The 15,363-nt window shown below is 51.7% G+C and overlaps 1 protein-coding gene across 1 annotated transcript in view; it reads right to left on the bottom strand.

Annotated features, from left to right (window-relative positions):
* Nucleotides 1-15,363, bottom strand: part of LAMB1 (laminin subunit beta 1) — a 44,941-nt gene that overhangs the window by 17,581 nt on the left and 11,997 nt on the right. Inside the window, exons 11-23 of the mRNA XM_076328792.1 lie at nt 15,193-15,305; nt 14,118-14,197; nt 11,470-11,605; nt 9,251-9,409; nt 8,207-8,334; nt 7,636-7,759; nt 6,909-7,113; nt 6,606-6,749; nt 6,278-6,509; nt 5,613-5,776; nt 4,908-5,132; nt 3,817-4,034; nt 3,619-3,715 (exon numbers count right to left, since the gene is read on the bottom strand). Coding sequence (XP_076184907.1) covers nt 3,619-3,715; nt 3,817-4,034; nt 4,908-5,132; nt 5,613-5,776; nt 6,278-6,509; nt 6,606-6,749; nt 6,909-7,113; nt 7,636-7,759; nt 8,207-8,334; nt 9,251-9,409; nt 11,470-11,605; nt 14,118-14,197; nt 15,193-15,305 — 2,025 coding nt within the window. The remainder of the gene's footprint in view (nt 1-3,618; nt 3,716-3,816; nt 4,035-4,907; nt 5,133-5,612; nt 5,777-6,277; nt 6,510-6,605; nt 6,750-6,908; nt 7,114-7,635; nt 7,760-8,206; nt 8,335-9,250; nt 9,410-11,469; nt 11,606-14,117; nt 14,198-15,192; nt 15,306-15,363) is intronic.

Below are 15,363 nucleotides of genomic sequence, written 5' to 3' on the forward strand. Positions count from 1 at the left end.
TTTTTTCATCTTAGTTCAATTAAATTGTTTTTTTACAATAGGGCTTGATACTCAAATCCAACACAGAAAAATATTGACAAAGGTACGCTTCTTGTAAAGGGGAGATAGCAATACAACCTAACTTTCAATCTCATACAATGCCTTTTACTAACTGCACTCTGTTCTGTTTGTTCAATTAAACAGTGATGATAGTAAAATTGTCATCTCCTTTATATATGAAACACATAAACTTTAAATATCTACCGCGCAAGGGCATTGTTCGAGCTGCCTCTGCAGCCACACCATATCTCAGAGGCTTCCTGGGAGCCTGGAGCTTCCTACCAGAAATGTGCTTTGCGGGCTGAAGTCGGCGCAGAGCTCAGCATGCCGAGTCCTGCATTTGGGTTGCCAGGCTTTGGAAAAGCTCCAGCAGAATGCCTAGGAGACTCGAGTTTGATGAAATCTGTAATCCTTTTATTTACTACCTTAGCAAGGATTTTTACGCACATGCACACATTCACGTGCAGGCTTGTGTAGAGCTGCATATAGCTCATAGATGAAGCAACAGCCAGAAGAGTCCTGTAAAGGGGGGGGCATTCACGTGCAGGCTTGTGTAGAGCTGCATATAGCTCATAGATGAAGCAACAGCCGGAAGAGTCCTGTAAAGGGGCTGGCACTGCCCCCCGAGCAGATGATGCTCACTGCACAGCTCCTGCTCTCTGTAATCCTCATAGGGACCTGCACAAGGCCAAGAGAGACATGCTGAGCTTTTCCCTATCCTCTACACCTCTCCTGTGCTTGTTTCAGGCATTATGTTAAATTAAATGAGTAACTGTTGTGTTTTTTTAAAGCGTGGGGTAAGCAGTCTCAGAAGACCCAGTCCTACAGACTCTCTGCAGTGCATAATCCCCAATGGGTATCTGTGGGTGGTGGGACCGTACCCAATACTGAGGGGTTGAGATGCTGCCCAAACATAGGCACCTACCTTAGCTTGCCCCAGCGGTCTGGACCCAGTGTGATTACTGGGGACATGCAGAGAGGAGATACCGGATGATGCTTTCTCTCCACTGCAGGGAGCACAGACTGCAAATCAAAGCACCAAGACCAGGTGCAAAAACTTGCTTCCCCCAGCTGCTGCTTCACCATCTCTGATCTTATCAAGATTTCTAGAAAACAAGTCACAGGCAGCAGCTGGCAATGGTCACTGCCATCGATGGGGACGGCGGGGAAGCGTGCCCTGGAGTCTGGTTTCCAGTGGAGTGTGCTGGGACCCTGGGGCCACATCCACAGCTCAGTGCTGCTGTGAGCACCTGGGAACCCCATGGGGGGCTGCAGCCCCCGGCCTGCCCTAAATGGGCCATTTTGTACATCTTCACATAGCTGTGTCCAGAGGTTATTTGCAGGCACTTGTGTTCACATGACCTCACTTTTTTTTTTAGTAATTAAAAAATTCTAAAGGGTGTCACAACAACGTGGGCAGTACAGTCCCCATTTCTCAGCAGGAGCTCGTGTCTCTTGATGCCAACAGCCTGAAGACCTCTTGTGAAGAGGTCACGCATTACTGTCCCTTGAGTGATGCACCTTGTGATTTCCAACCTTGAGCAGAAGCCACTTGCCCGGGCCAGCGGAGGATCCCACCCTGGAGTTGTCAGGACTGACGTCCACACCTCCACATCAGCTCGGTGCCTGCAGTGAAGACTGTCCATTCATACTCACATGGTTCAGAGCTCTCGCCATTCCCCATCCAGGTCGGTTTGTATTTTCTTCCTGAACGCAGTACAAAATGTGGCCGTATTGGCTGCTTGGGCCAGCATGAGCGTGCCACCAAGGGCAGGTGGCAAACACCATGGCCAGGAGTCCATGTGTCCCCCAGCAGCTGGAGCCAACATCTTTGTGATGAATCCCTGCCTCCGTTCCAGCTTCACCTTGGCCGCAGGCCATATTTAAGCTATCTTCCAGTGGCATTGCTCTGCAACTCCTTAAACCGCAGTTTTCCAGTTTGCCTGCAAACCGCTTACCATTGACAGCTGCTACCTGCCCACGTGGCAGGCTGCATGTCTGCCAGCCTGAACATCACCCCTCTGCTCGCCGGGACTAAATGAGGGCTGAGAAGTCGCTTCTCTCCCTGCCGAGGAAGGATGGGAGACAGGGCAGGAGGCACCGACCCCACCATGCTGGGGAGATGCGGCAGTGCTGCGGGGCTGGATATGCTCCCTGAGCGAGCGCACGCTTGGAGCCCATCCGGGACATCGCACCGCAGGCTGCTGCAGCTCAGCCCTGTGCACCGGCTCTCCCCACCTGCCACAGAGACCTCCTGTTGGATGCAATCCTGAAGGAAGATCTGCATTTCCACCTGGGCGAGTCTCCCGTGTCACTTGGGGGCAGAAGGGGTGGCAGGTTGGAAGGAGAGCATAGAGCTTGCATGGTAAAAACAGGCTCTGAAGAATATATCCTCTCTTTACTTCAGAAACATTAAAAAGCAGGTTTTCACATGCTCAAAAGGCAGCAGAAACTCCATGAGAGACCAGAAATGCTGGTACGCTGCAAAATCCTGCTGATAAGGTATGCAGATGGAGTCCATCAATAAACCCTGATGGAGACAGCTGATACCAAGAGACAATCCCTGCCCCGGAGCCGGCAGGGTCAGCGCCCCTCACCACGCCAGAACACACACAGCCTCCCCAAAAGGCTGCCTCGCCCCTGAGAAACCCAATATGTACTCAGGAACTGGGACAATTCCCCAGTCCTTTCATCTGCTGCATTAACCAAGTAGCTGTGACCTGCCTATCTGGTTAGATAATGGCCTCTAAGGTATCTCTATTGTAAGGGATTTATTAAAAAGACCACAGCAAGCACATTCCTCCCTGCAGGAAAAAATACCTTAATCTACTGCAAACCCTCCTGGCAGAGGCTCCTATTTGAACAGATCAGAGATACTAGTTTGTTCTGGTCTGGACAGTGTTTGAAGTTTCTTTTCCAGCCAATGAACAGACTTGTTTATAATGAAAGGACAGAGAGCATCCAGTTCTCTAAACAAGCGACTTCATGGCGCTGTTTTGTGGCATGTAGCTACGGCTAACCTGCTGCATGGTCTCTGCTCACTCCTTCATTTTCATCTGAAATATAAGGAAAGTCTCCTACTAAATAAAAAAACCTTATTTCTTCAGGCCCAGTCTCCCTAACAAGACACAAGAGGAGACAGTGGTCTTCCACTACGTACAATCGAAAGGCAAAGGAAGCTGGTTTCCAGACCAATTCTCAAACCCAAACATTTGCGATACGTTTTCTTACCACAACCGGCTTACCTGACAGCATTGCAATGTAACGGTTAAAGAAGAGTTAGTTTCTAAACAGAGAGGTTTGTTTCTAAATAAGGGTCCAACAAGAAATAAAATAAACCAGGCAAGCGCCAGGCCGGGCTCTTGCTGCGCCTCCTGTCCCTGGAGGCACCAAAACCCCAGGGACAGGCCCTGCCATGCCTTCCTCCCTCATTTCCAAGGCTCGTGTGGGCACTGGTGGGGTCACCGGAGGGGCTGCTCCTGGCAGGGGTGTCCCAGTGCACCGGGGTGTGACGGCGTGCCCGGCCACTGGGTCACTTCCAAAAGGAGCAGGTGGAGCAAGCGCTGGGGTTGGACTCACCTCGGCACTCCACGCCTGGGTCGCCCCAGAAGAGCTCCTGGCACTCCTGGCAGGTCCGGCCTCCGAAGCCCGGCATGCACTGGCACTGCCCCGTGAACTGCCAAAAAAACCCCAACAGGACATGTGACAACCTCAGCAGCTCGGCCCCACGCTGGAGCGAAGGCCAAGCCGTCGGAGCATGCCCCACGCTCCCCTCACCTCGTTGCAGGCAGGCCCGAGGGAGCGTGTGGGGTCACAGCCACACTGCTCGCAGCCGGCACCGCTGGCGAGCCTCCACGTGTGGGGGGCACAGCGGTCACAGGTCTGCCCCACCACGTTGGGGAGGCACCGGCACTGCCCCGTGGCCGCCTCGCACTGGCAGCTCTCCGAGCCCTCGCAGTCCTCCCGGACAGTGCCCAGGTAGTTGCAGACGCACTCTGTGAGGGAAAGAGCATGGCACCTCGATGTCAGTTTGCCCTTTCGTTACTAAACAGCCTGGAGTTTGCATTTCATTTATTCTCCGTGTCCCCAGAGGCATGGGCAGATGCCGGCACGTCCCCACACCTGCAGCCAGGCCTGGCTGACCCAATGCTGAACGCCACCCAGCACTACTCAAGAGCCCTGCTCATGTCCCAGGCTGGCCACCTCTACAGCTTCTGTCCCAGCACACAGGAGGCGACAGGAGACCCCTGGGCAAGCAGCCCAGCCTTCCTCCTCTTCTCCTTTCCTCCCTCTGTGCACAAAGGCCAAGGCTGCCCACCTCCTGCCAGCCAGCTGTGGTGGCAAATCTGCTTGCCACAGGGCTCCGCTCGCCCACCCAGCAACCCATCCGCCCTGCCAGGCTGCGTCCAGCACTGAGGGAGAGGAGCGTCTGCCTCCCCACCGCCTGGTTCAGCTCTCTGGCGTGGCCCTTGCTTCCCAGGCAGGACTCGCTCTTGCTGTCCAGCCACATCTGCAGGGACGCTGGTGTAAACAAAAGCCAAACCCACACCCTGTCACAGGCCATCTCCGCAGAAGAGGGAAACAAAGACTGCTAACAAGAGGGCAAGAACCGCCCCCCCCCCCCCCCAAAGCCTCATCTTTTCAGCACATGTAAATGCTGTCCCTGCTCTCCCTGTCAAATGTAAAGGACTCCCCTCCTGGCCAGGAGCCCCGCTGAGCTGCAGGGCAGCTGCATGAAATTCCAGCTGGAGGTAATTAGGTTTCCCTCCACCCCAAATGCTCCCAGGTAAATTAAAAAGATCTCAGGCGTCCGCTGCCGCCCCGTGACATGGCTGGCTGAGGGGACACGGCTGTGTCTCCCCACTCACTTCTGCAGTCCTGCTGCAGGGCGCTCCCATAGTAGCCCTGTTTGCAGAGGTGGCAGTTTTCCCCCTCCGTGTGATACAGGCACTTCACACACGTTCCCGTCTTCTTGTTGCAGGCCTCTGGGTCAGTGGCGTCAATGTTGTTGTTGCACTGGCACGGCTGGCAGGCGCCGCCAACCTCGTCGGGGCTCCCAAAGAAGCCAGACGCACATTCATCACATCGACTGCCTGTTTGAACAAACAGGCACAGTGGGAATTACCATCACGGCTCGCTAGCGCACAGCCCCCTAAACGGCAAGACTGAGGGAAGACAATAAAGGCCATTAACTGGGGGGGGGTGTTAGTTGCTCAAAGCAAGAGGCAGCGCTTGGTGAGACTGCAGCAGCTTGGCGCAGCATGGATGGTACCACCTGGGGCACCAAGGCATGGTGCTGCAGCCCAGCTGCCAGCACACTCAGCCCCTCGGCTCCATTGCTGTCGTGTCCACTTCTGCTGACCGCTGGTCATCCCTCACCACACTGCCGGGGATGAAGTTCACGGTGGTGCCAGCATTGCCTGCACAAGCCGCTCTGCTCTGGCACCTTCTAAGCTCCAGCAGCAACACATTGACGCTGGTACCGTGGTCACACCCAACAACCCATATGAACATACCCCTTCCCACCGGGAGGTTCAACCCAACCAGCCCCGCTCCATGCTCCCACCAAGTACCTATGTATCCCACACTACAGACACACACGACTTGCAGTGTGACTGGATCCTGGTAACAGCCACTGGCAAACTGGCGTCCACTCTCAGGGCCATCAGGGCAAGGGCAGGGGCGGCAGTGGTCGCCTGATCCCAGGATGGGGTCTCCGTAGTAGCCAGCCTGGCACCTGCGCAATGGGGTACACGGCATGCAGGGGACCGCAGGCAAACAGACTGCAGCCTTGCCGTAACTACGCTCAGGTTTTCAACCACTGCGAAGAACCAAAGGGCAGAAACATCCTTACAGGTCTCCCGTGCCACTCATGCTCTGAGCAGCCACAGAGACAAATTTGTCTGGCTCACATCAGCATAAGAGCAGGAGACCCAAGGCTGATGCCTCTCAAGAAGCTTTCAATGGAGAAAGCCTCTCTGAAGCCCCGGGGTCCCGCAACGTGCCCTCTGGCATCTGGGCAGGCACTGCTGGGAGGCGTGAGGCCACAGGTAGGGCAGACAGGGTCCCTGCTCTCATCCTCCTCCGGGACCATTAGCACTGCTCTGGCTCCCAGGGTGCAGGGACTTTCCCCGTGGATTCACACCTGCCTGAGCACCAGCACCGGAGGAGAACGGCTGCAGTGCCCATCCTGCCGGGGGGAACAAGAGGGGCCAGGGAGGGGGCTCACATGCTATACCTCTCGCAGTTGTGCCCCGCCGTGTGGTCCCGGCAGCTCAGGCACTCCCCAGTGTAGGGGCTGCAGTCGTCGGCGTGGCCGTTGCAGTGGCAGGGCTGGCAGCTGGGGAAGCCCCAGAAGCCGGGCAGGCAGCGGTCGCACTGCCGCCCGTACACCCCAGGGAAGCAGTGGCACTGGCCTGTCTCCGCGTCGCAGAAGGTGGTGTAAGAGCCTCGGACGTGGCACTCGCATGCTGCAAGGAGAGGGAGAGAGTGGCTGCGTTTCCATGGCAAGCCCTAAACACAGGGCCCCAACCGTAGCACAGCCCAGAGCCAAAGGTTTAACGTACGTCGGCATCCGCTCGGCCCGAACCCAAAGGTGCCAGGGGCGCATCTGTCGCACTGTCTTCCGACGACGTTGGGACGACACTGGCACTGTCCTCCGCTGGGGTCGCACACCGAACTCAGGGAGCCCTGGGGGTCGCACTGGCATGCTGAGCAGAGAAAAGCATCAGGGGGAGTGAGTACCACAGTGTAGGACGTTAACTACCTGCCTCATCCCACGCACACGCTTTCCCTGTGCAAACTGCTCTGCCTGCAAGCGCCATCCAGCTTCCAGGCACATTTTGCCCTACAAGTAGGTGGTTACGTACATAACGCGGTCTCGTGTAATAGAGCAGAAATGCTGAATATGATGTTCCTGCAGACATCCGTCATGGGGGTTTTCACAACACTCCTGCTGTTTTCCAGACACCGGTATCTTTGGAAAGTTTCCCAAGCGCTGTTCGTGACCACGTCTTCGCCTGAGCCTCCCACTGTGAATATGTCCAGCGATTTGCAGTATGGCATGAGAACAAGCTACAAAACAGTTTTACAATGACAAAGTGTCAGTATTTATAAATAGCCTCCAACAAACTTGTGAAAATTCACTATTATCCCACTTCCTATCATCCTTTTTTGGCCAAAAAGCAAACAGCCAGACAGAACTGGGAAGGGAAATGACAGTATTCTGTTGTTTTTGGTGGAATAGTTCTGGTATCTACCAAATTCTTACCAAATCCACCAAATTCTGTCCACTCAAAAGAAAAAGGTTGACATTCATGACATATATGGCACTCATTAGCCTCCCCAAAGAAACTACAGGTCTGTGGAACTAGCTGCAGTCCTGTAAAATACAACAAAAACAACCCACATACTTTGAGACTGAAGAAACCCTACAGTGCTTTACATTGTTCAGTTAAAATCTGGCTTCAGCTGTAAGCAACAATGTTGTAAAATATTACTTCAGATTTACACAGACACATCCCAGAAGAGATGCAAACTTTCAGGCTTTTAAATATACTTTTCCACCAGAGCATCCCCGAAATAATTTCTGCTCACAGAGTCAATAAGCGTGTACGGGCTTTCCGTCTCTGTATCCACCGAGGAGTACTGGGGCAGCTCCAGGCGGATGGTGTAATTCAGCCCCTTCTCGAAACAGACAGGCCGCGGGAGAACGACGTATCTGGGTTAGGAACAGGAAACAATTCTTACTTCAAATGTCCAGCACCATAAAGCGTTTCAGGTGGCCCTATAAAGCAATCGAGATAACAGAAAACAGCCAAGACCAGGCAGAACAAAAGCTACGATGTGAAAGAGGCGGTTTGGAGGCTTGTGCAAGTCAGAACCGGAAAAGCTTATCGGCAAGGTAAAGAGTCATACCAATGTTCACTTACAGGCTGTGCAAACACTCCCCTCTGCTCTTTACTCAGTGAACAAAACAAATCAGACAATCAGAATAAACTTAAAAGCTTTGAGTCTACAGACACAATGCTAAATATGTTTTTATAACCCACTGGAAATTAAATTTCATTCATTTTCATAGAGGCCACGGCAAACTGAAAACGTGATGTTACTCTGTTTCAATTTTTTAAATGTTTTTTCTCCTTTTGGCCCATCCAGTTATACCGACCTGGAGCCAGGTGACAGTGAGATGACCTGATTATCATCATCAGGAACTGTATTGCCACACCGGCTACCCGTGGGAATCTTGCCTGGGCGCGAGACGCTGATCACAGCTTTTTCCCACTGATCCGGCAACTGGGGGAAAAAAAGGCTGATCAGCATCAAGCAACGGCCGTTAAGCTCCTGGGAGCATCCAGAGCTCAGGCCAGGAAAAGCGTGTGCACAGACGGGGTGGTCACTCTGCTTCGGGGAGGATGGGGCTGCAGCTCCAGCATCAATGGAACATCTACCAGCTGCAGGTTTGGGCTGAGACAAGACAAGGCAAGCGCCCCTGGGCACCCTCCAGCACGACAACCTCTCCCTCCCAAAAAACCATGACTAGGTGTAGGTGGTCAGCAGCCCCATCTGTGGCACGGCATCAGCGAGGAGTTTGGCAACCTCCTCTCTCCCCACCTCTGGGTACTGCACCTGAATATTTCACTGCAGTCAATTGCTGCCAAGATCTAGGTAAGCAGCTGGGGGGATTTTTCTCTTTCTCTTCACCCTGTGAATTATCTACAGTCAAAACTGACTGCTTATGAACTCTTGGCTGCAGGCATTCAACATCCAAGATGGGCAATTTGTCTCCAAAGGAGCGTAACAGCGTTTCCACCCACTAGAAGGCCATCTGGCTGATGCCAAATTTATATTCTACTCTGTCAGAGCCTGATCTAGTTGAAGATGTCCCTGCCCACAGCAGGGGGGTTGGACTAGATGACCTTTAAAGGTCCCTTCCAACCCAAACTATTCTATGATTCTATGACTTGTCACTTTTTAATTTGCTCATTAAACAGGTGCTGAAACAACACAATAATGAACGAAACTGTAAAGCAAATAATACTAGTAATAGTCAACATCTTCTTGGATTTTCACACATCTCAGACATTTAACTGAGTGTCCATCCTTGACTTTGAGTCCTGATGACTCCTGGAAGTGCCAGGCTCCTGTCAGTTGTGCACCGGGACAGCCAGCACCTGCCAGGAGGCAGCAATGCCCATACTCACAGACCTACCTGTGGTTCATAGCGGACCAGAATATCATACTCCATCGAGTAGGGGATGTTGTCGATGTAGAATTCCAGGTATGCCCCCTCAGGGACTCTTACAAATCCTATGCCTGTCCACGACGGTGTGCGGTCTGGCGTGTACTGGCGCTCTATTATGTTTACTCCCTACAAAAACAGGGAACAGAGATTTTAATACCAATACATTAAATTTGCAAGCCCTGCAGGAGTGTGTGAAGTTATGAGTTCTGTTGATGGATCACTTCTGGATCACAGCATCCATCATTTGCATCCCAGAGAACACGAATTCTCTTTTAACCCATGTGCATGCACACCGCTGCCCTTCTGCTTAACAAATACAAAAAGCAAGAAAGATAAAATAAAACAACACTGCACAACTCTTTGTCCATTTCTCTGTTATAGTGGGGAATTAAATTTAAAAACTTGCTGTGAGTAACTAATCCACCAGCTATGACATCTCGTTCACCATAAGGACTTTCACATCATACTTGTAGCAGTAGGATTTACTGCAGTGGCATGTAACTGCTCTATTAACTGCCCAAGCTGAGTGCTAATTACTTCCTGACTACACTGGGCTGCTCCAAACCAAACCACTGCTCAGGATAACATTTGAAAAACAGATCACGGCTGTCATGAGGAGGGTGTCACTAAATAACAGAGATCCTAATCATTGATAGATATCTAATAGCCAAATCAATACGTGGTCACTCCTTTCAGTCTGCGGTGCCAGGTTTTTATCTGCTACTTTTTATATAAAGTAAAGAGGAGGAAAAAGGCAACAGAAAATGGAAGCATGTGTTGTTCAAGCTTCCTGTTTCAAATATATCTGCATCCACGAATAGTTCTCTCCATAGAGCAACATCCTGTGCATTCCTAAGGAAGCTGCTTCAGTAGAAAGGGATAAAATGTAAGGAAATGTCTATATACATATATACACACACATATCACTTCAGGATGTCCCCTCATGTATTCTCACACTCTTTGAAGAAAGCCTGGCTATAAGTTATTACCCTTTGGCTTTGCACAAAGTGTCGGAGCTCCCCAGAAAGGATGGCAGGCGGGACGTGAGTCGGGGGGTGCAGCTGTGGGGATCATGGGGGTTTTGTACCACCTGAAAATCCCTGCAACTCTGTGCCACTTCATTTTGTCTTGTGCTTGGCCCCTATCTCGGAATTCAGAATTTTATTCTCCCACCAGATTTGTGAGAAAGCTTTTCAATATCGGCGTTTTTTTAAAATGGTTTGTTCTGAAGGTTTCAAAAGGCAAACCAGCAGCACATCCCCTTGCTCTGCTTGGCAAGGTGGGTTTTCAGGCCAGGCTCCTCCATCCCTGAGCCTCGGCAAGGCCTCGGGTACCACTTCTCCAGTCAGGCAGACACAAATGCACCAAAAGCCCTGTGCCAGCTCACATGCCGTCCGCTGCAGTCCAACTTCTGTCCTGCGTTGTCTTCCCTCTCTGCAGTTATCTAAGAGCAAAAATCCTCTGCCTTGGCTGAAACTGCAAAGTGGCTGCATTTTGCCTGAAATAAATAAATTAGGACCAAGTGCCACAATTGCAGGCAGACAAGGATCTGCTGCTTTAGAGAAACCATTATCTCATCTCCCTGACTCCTTGCTGGAGGCAAAAATAATTGATGTAGTCACCTAGCTGCTGTTAATGAATTAAAAGCAAGGCTGCATGGTGGTGAACGGAAAGAGCCAGAGACCCCGATGTGCCATGCCAGTGGGCAAAACAAGCTAGAGGAAACCTCACTTACAAAACCAGTTTTTTTTATTGTTTAAATGCGTGCTTTGTTCCATCCCAGTTTCAGTGGCACCAAAGAGAAGAGCCAGTGTCGGTGTCCCACCACTCTTGAGATAAGAGGGGAAGGAGAAGTGGGTGCAGTGGGCGCGTACGCAGTAGGGTACAGAGAGTGATGCTGACAGGAAACTAACTGTATAGTCATGATCAAAGAAACAGGTTTAAAAAGAAAAATGGCAGTTTACCCCCCTAAATTACTATCGATTTATTTATCGATAAAAATTATTTATCGATACTAAGATTGAAGAGCTACAGGCTGACAGTTTTCTGATCAATTGAGTTTTGTGTTTTCCACATTTTAATTGCAAAACACTCAGGGTATAAAATAGACACTTCCAACACCCAAATGGTGAAACAACTTTCCCACAGCTGTCCAGACACACCAGCCCACTAAAACTGCTACTCACGGGACCCAAGCTGGCTTCCTCCGCCTCGTAGATGTAATGATCGAGTGAAATGAAGTAATAGCCAGGCTCCACCTGGTTGCACTGACGTCCAAACATGTGGGGCCGGCATTCGCATTGGCCAGATTGACTCGAGCAGCTAAAACGGAAAAGCAATGAATTTACATCATATCTTGGCTACGCCAAGACAGTGCTAGAGCTATCTTCCATTTTGACATTTTAAGTCACACAGGAGGAGAAACGCTTCTGGACACAGATGCGTCTAGACACGAGATGTTCTCAGGCTCTGCAGCTGGACCATCTGCACTGCTAAAATGGCAGCACGGTCCTGGGCGCAGTCTTGGCTCAACCCAGCTATCGTTCTCCCAGACAACTCCTAGGCTCAAGCTGTGAGCGAGCATGGGCCAGAGACCATTTCCAGTAGGCAGTCTGCATGTGGTTTGGATGGCAAGAGGATTTCATGCTACGGATGCAGGCAGTTCCCTGGGGCCAGACAGCAGTCCTGGGAGAGCTTCACTTGCTACCACAGACATAGCCAAGAGGCATGTCTGTCCTGCAAGCTGAGGGCAGCCTTTGGCTCCAGGCTTGCAGGCCATGCAAGCAGCCTATCCGTTTGTATGGGCTCCGGCAAAGCAAGAACACGCATGACCCTGCATGTCCCGTGCAGCTCTTGTATGCTGCAAAGCACATCCTGAGAGGCTGCCCACCAGCAGCTACGCACAGGGGAAAACCACACCTGGCTGCTTTAAAGTAGGACAGACACAGCCAAAGACGTGGGACAGAGCCATCGCTGGGGAGTACAGAAGGTCTGTCCAGGGTGACATACAGCAGCTCCACTTCTTTCATAATGAGCCATTTTCTTTTCTCAATACAGCTCTATCCCCAAACTGCTTCTTGGTGGTTTTATTGTCCGCAGAGAGTCTGCCCCACATTATGAAGAACCCTTGGGCAGGTTGTATTTTTGCATGCGCCCAGTCACACTTTTTCATAGGAAGTTTTTTTGGTCCACCAAAATACAGCCCTTTCTTTAAATTTGAGTGGAATTTCTAGAAACATTTTCTAAAGTCAAACCCCTCTGGTTTCCATGGATAATCTCCAGGCTTCTCAAGGCCCCATTCTAAGAGTAATTTTTAACTGAAACCATTTTTGAAATTGCAGATATTCACTTAAATGTTCACTCTGAGATGCCAGAAGTGCCCTAGCTGCCCCAGAAGGGTGGTGACTCCACCACCTGGGTTACAGCGCAGGGATGAATTTCAGGCAAGGGGCGGCTGCCCCAGGCGCTGCATCCCACACCTGGAGCAGGAGCCAGGAGGTGGCAATTCAGCAGCTGCGGAGAGGAGCCCCAGGGAGGGTGAAGCTCCCCCTTCCTGCTCACGTTAAAGAGCGAAGCCAGGAGCCAGAGCCGGGCTTCGCGGCTCTCCTGCAGCCGGAGGAAAGCACAGCTGCTCCCTGCCCACGCCAGGATGCCACATGTCCCCTCCCCACGTGGTTTTGCAATCACTGGGCTCAGCGCATGGGAAACAGTCTGCAAAGCCTTGCTGGGCTGTGGCTGAGCCGTACCCCAAATCCCTGGAAGCAGCTGCGCTGGGGGAGCCGTTATGAGGTGTGCGGCATAACCGATCTGTGCGCAGGGAGCAAGCATGGAGGAGGAAATAATCACTAACAACTACACCACTGTCCGCCAAGGGCTAATAATTCACTCAGCAGCGGAGGGGAGAGATGGCCTGCGGGACATTCCCACGTCGATCCCCGCTGCAGATGGGGTGTCTGCAGGCTGTGACAACCTATGGGAGTCACACCGGGACCAGTCCCAAACAGTTTGTCCACCCCCTTGGAAAACTTCTGTGGCTTTAGGCAAAAGCAGGACATTTCAAGGGGTTTGTGGAGGGAAGGGGGTAAAAAAAAAAAAAAAAAAAAAAAAGCGCAAAGGAACATGCTGCTGAAAAGCCTGGGGTCGGACACACACCTAACGCACAGAAGACCGTGCTGGTCGAAGGAGCCTTCTGGCTACCCAGCACCCCTCTGACCAGGCATTTAAGCCAGGACTTTCCATGCTCTTACTGATGGATGCATCTTCAAAATCTACGCTTTTCTCTGAAAAAACCTCCACCTCCCCAGTGGGCACTTCCAGGTCCACATCCCACCCCACACAGCACCACTGGGGCAACACAGCAGTACCATGCAGCTAGCGCGCTTCCCCCAGCGCTGGTGGACAGAGAAACAGACTAGCCAAAGGGCCAATTCGGGAGCAAACCAAGAACCAGCCTGATGGCCCATGTCACCGCCTTATTCCTGCTTTGATCCTATGAGAGCAAAGCTTTGACACGGACCATACCCTGGATTATGGCCAAGGCAGAGCTCAACCCACAGCTGGCTCCTACCCTGGCTGACCAAAGGCAGAGCTACACTAAAAACAGTTTTACATGTTCACTTGCACCAGTGGCACAAATGGAGGCTACTCAGCATGGAAAGGACAAGGATGCCTCTGTCACCCCTTGCTGCAATCAAGAGCTGCTGCTTTCTGCAGCAGAAAGACGGTCCCAAACATCCTCCTCCAGAGCACATTGAGCCCTGGATGTTGTGGTTGCAAATGAAGCAAAACTCACTGGGGTGAATGATTACAGGAGAGTAACCAGGCTGAGACTCACTTGTTGTTCAGTGCTCCTCCCTGGTCGCAGTCGCACGGCCGACATCCATCCATGTCGTTGCTCAGGCCCCAGTGCTCAGGCTGCGGGAGGTAACATCACCAACGCTGTAACCCGGTGCCTGTTTAACCCCATCTACCCCGAAGGCACATTTTGAAATACTCAGCATAAGCTACCCCAGACTGCCCCCCAACCCATGAATCCTGGTCCCCTGGTTGTGGGTCTACCCCCACAACCACCAATACAACTTCCCCACCTGCTCTCCTCCACCTTATTGACCATCTCAAGGGCTTGAGAAAAATCCCCATCTTTCCACCTAGCTTTAAAAGCAAGATTCAGGAGGACCCAAGTTCAGAGACCTCACTCCTACTGCACCATTTACACCAGTTTGGGCTCCTGACCCATGAAGGGCTTGGAAAATCACAGCCCAGTATGTCACACCGCAGCAGAGAGCCGCGCGTGGGGCGGTGGGGCTTTGTGCAGGGCACTGCCCTTGCAGGGCTGCTACTCTGCAACTTGCTTGTTGGACAGACAGACAGGCTTGTTTCACTTTTCCGTGTAGTTCACTGTTAGATAAGACAGCCTGTCAGTGTTTATACAAAAACATCCAGTTATCTGACAGTGTGTTTCTATAACACTCCAGCATGCATAAACACTATATGGAAATGTATGCGTACGAAATAATGCCTGCCTAAAATAACGGCCTGTATAGAAAGCAATTTTTTTGGTAACACTGCTTCTCTGACCATTTTGTCTTTCACCCCAGGGAGGGCTCCAGCAGAACTGCCCCAGATCCCTCATTTTCACAGAGCAACCACTACAGGTATCCTAACGTCTCACTCCTTACGGTCTCGGGAATTAATCTGGATGCTCCTGTCTGCCTTGACGTGCCTCCCAGCTCCCCGTAACACAGCGTGCTTCACGGCTCCTGACATCCCAGATGCCTGCTCCAGCCTGAACACCAGGCGCCTGCTCGCAGGCAGTCAGAGACGGCAGCCAGCACCTTGCTCCACGCTTTCCGCATGCCAGCCTCCCTCACACCAGCGTCTCCTAATTTATTTTACAGTAAGCTACTTACCAGGCAGTGATTGCACTGCTTTCCTGTCACCAGGCGCTTACAATAGCAGTTTCCTGTCTCCGAATCACAAGGATTCCCCCCGGGGTGGGTACCCAGAGGATTACATGCACAAGCTACGTTGGGAAATACAAATAGGCATGTCAAAACACAGGATTGGAGTTACATTTTAGA

Source organism: Aptenodytes patagonicus, chromosome 1 (genome assembly GCF_965638725.1).
Source record: "Aptenodytes patagonicus chromosome 1, bAptPat1.pri.cur, whole genome shotgun sequence".
NCBI lineage: Eukaryota > Metazoa > Chordata > Aves > Sphenisciformes > Spheniscidae > Aptenodytes > Aptenodytes patagonicus.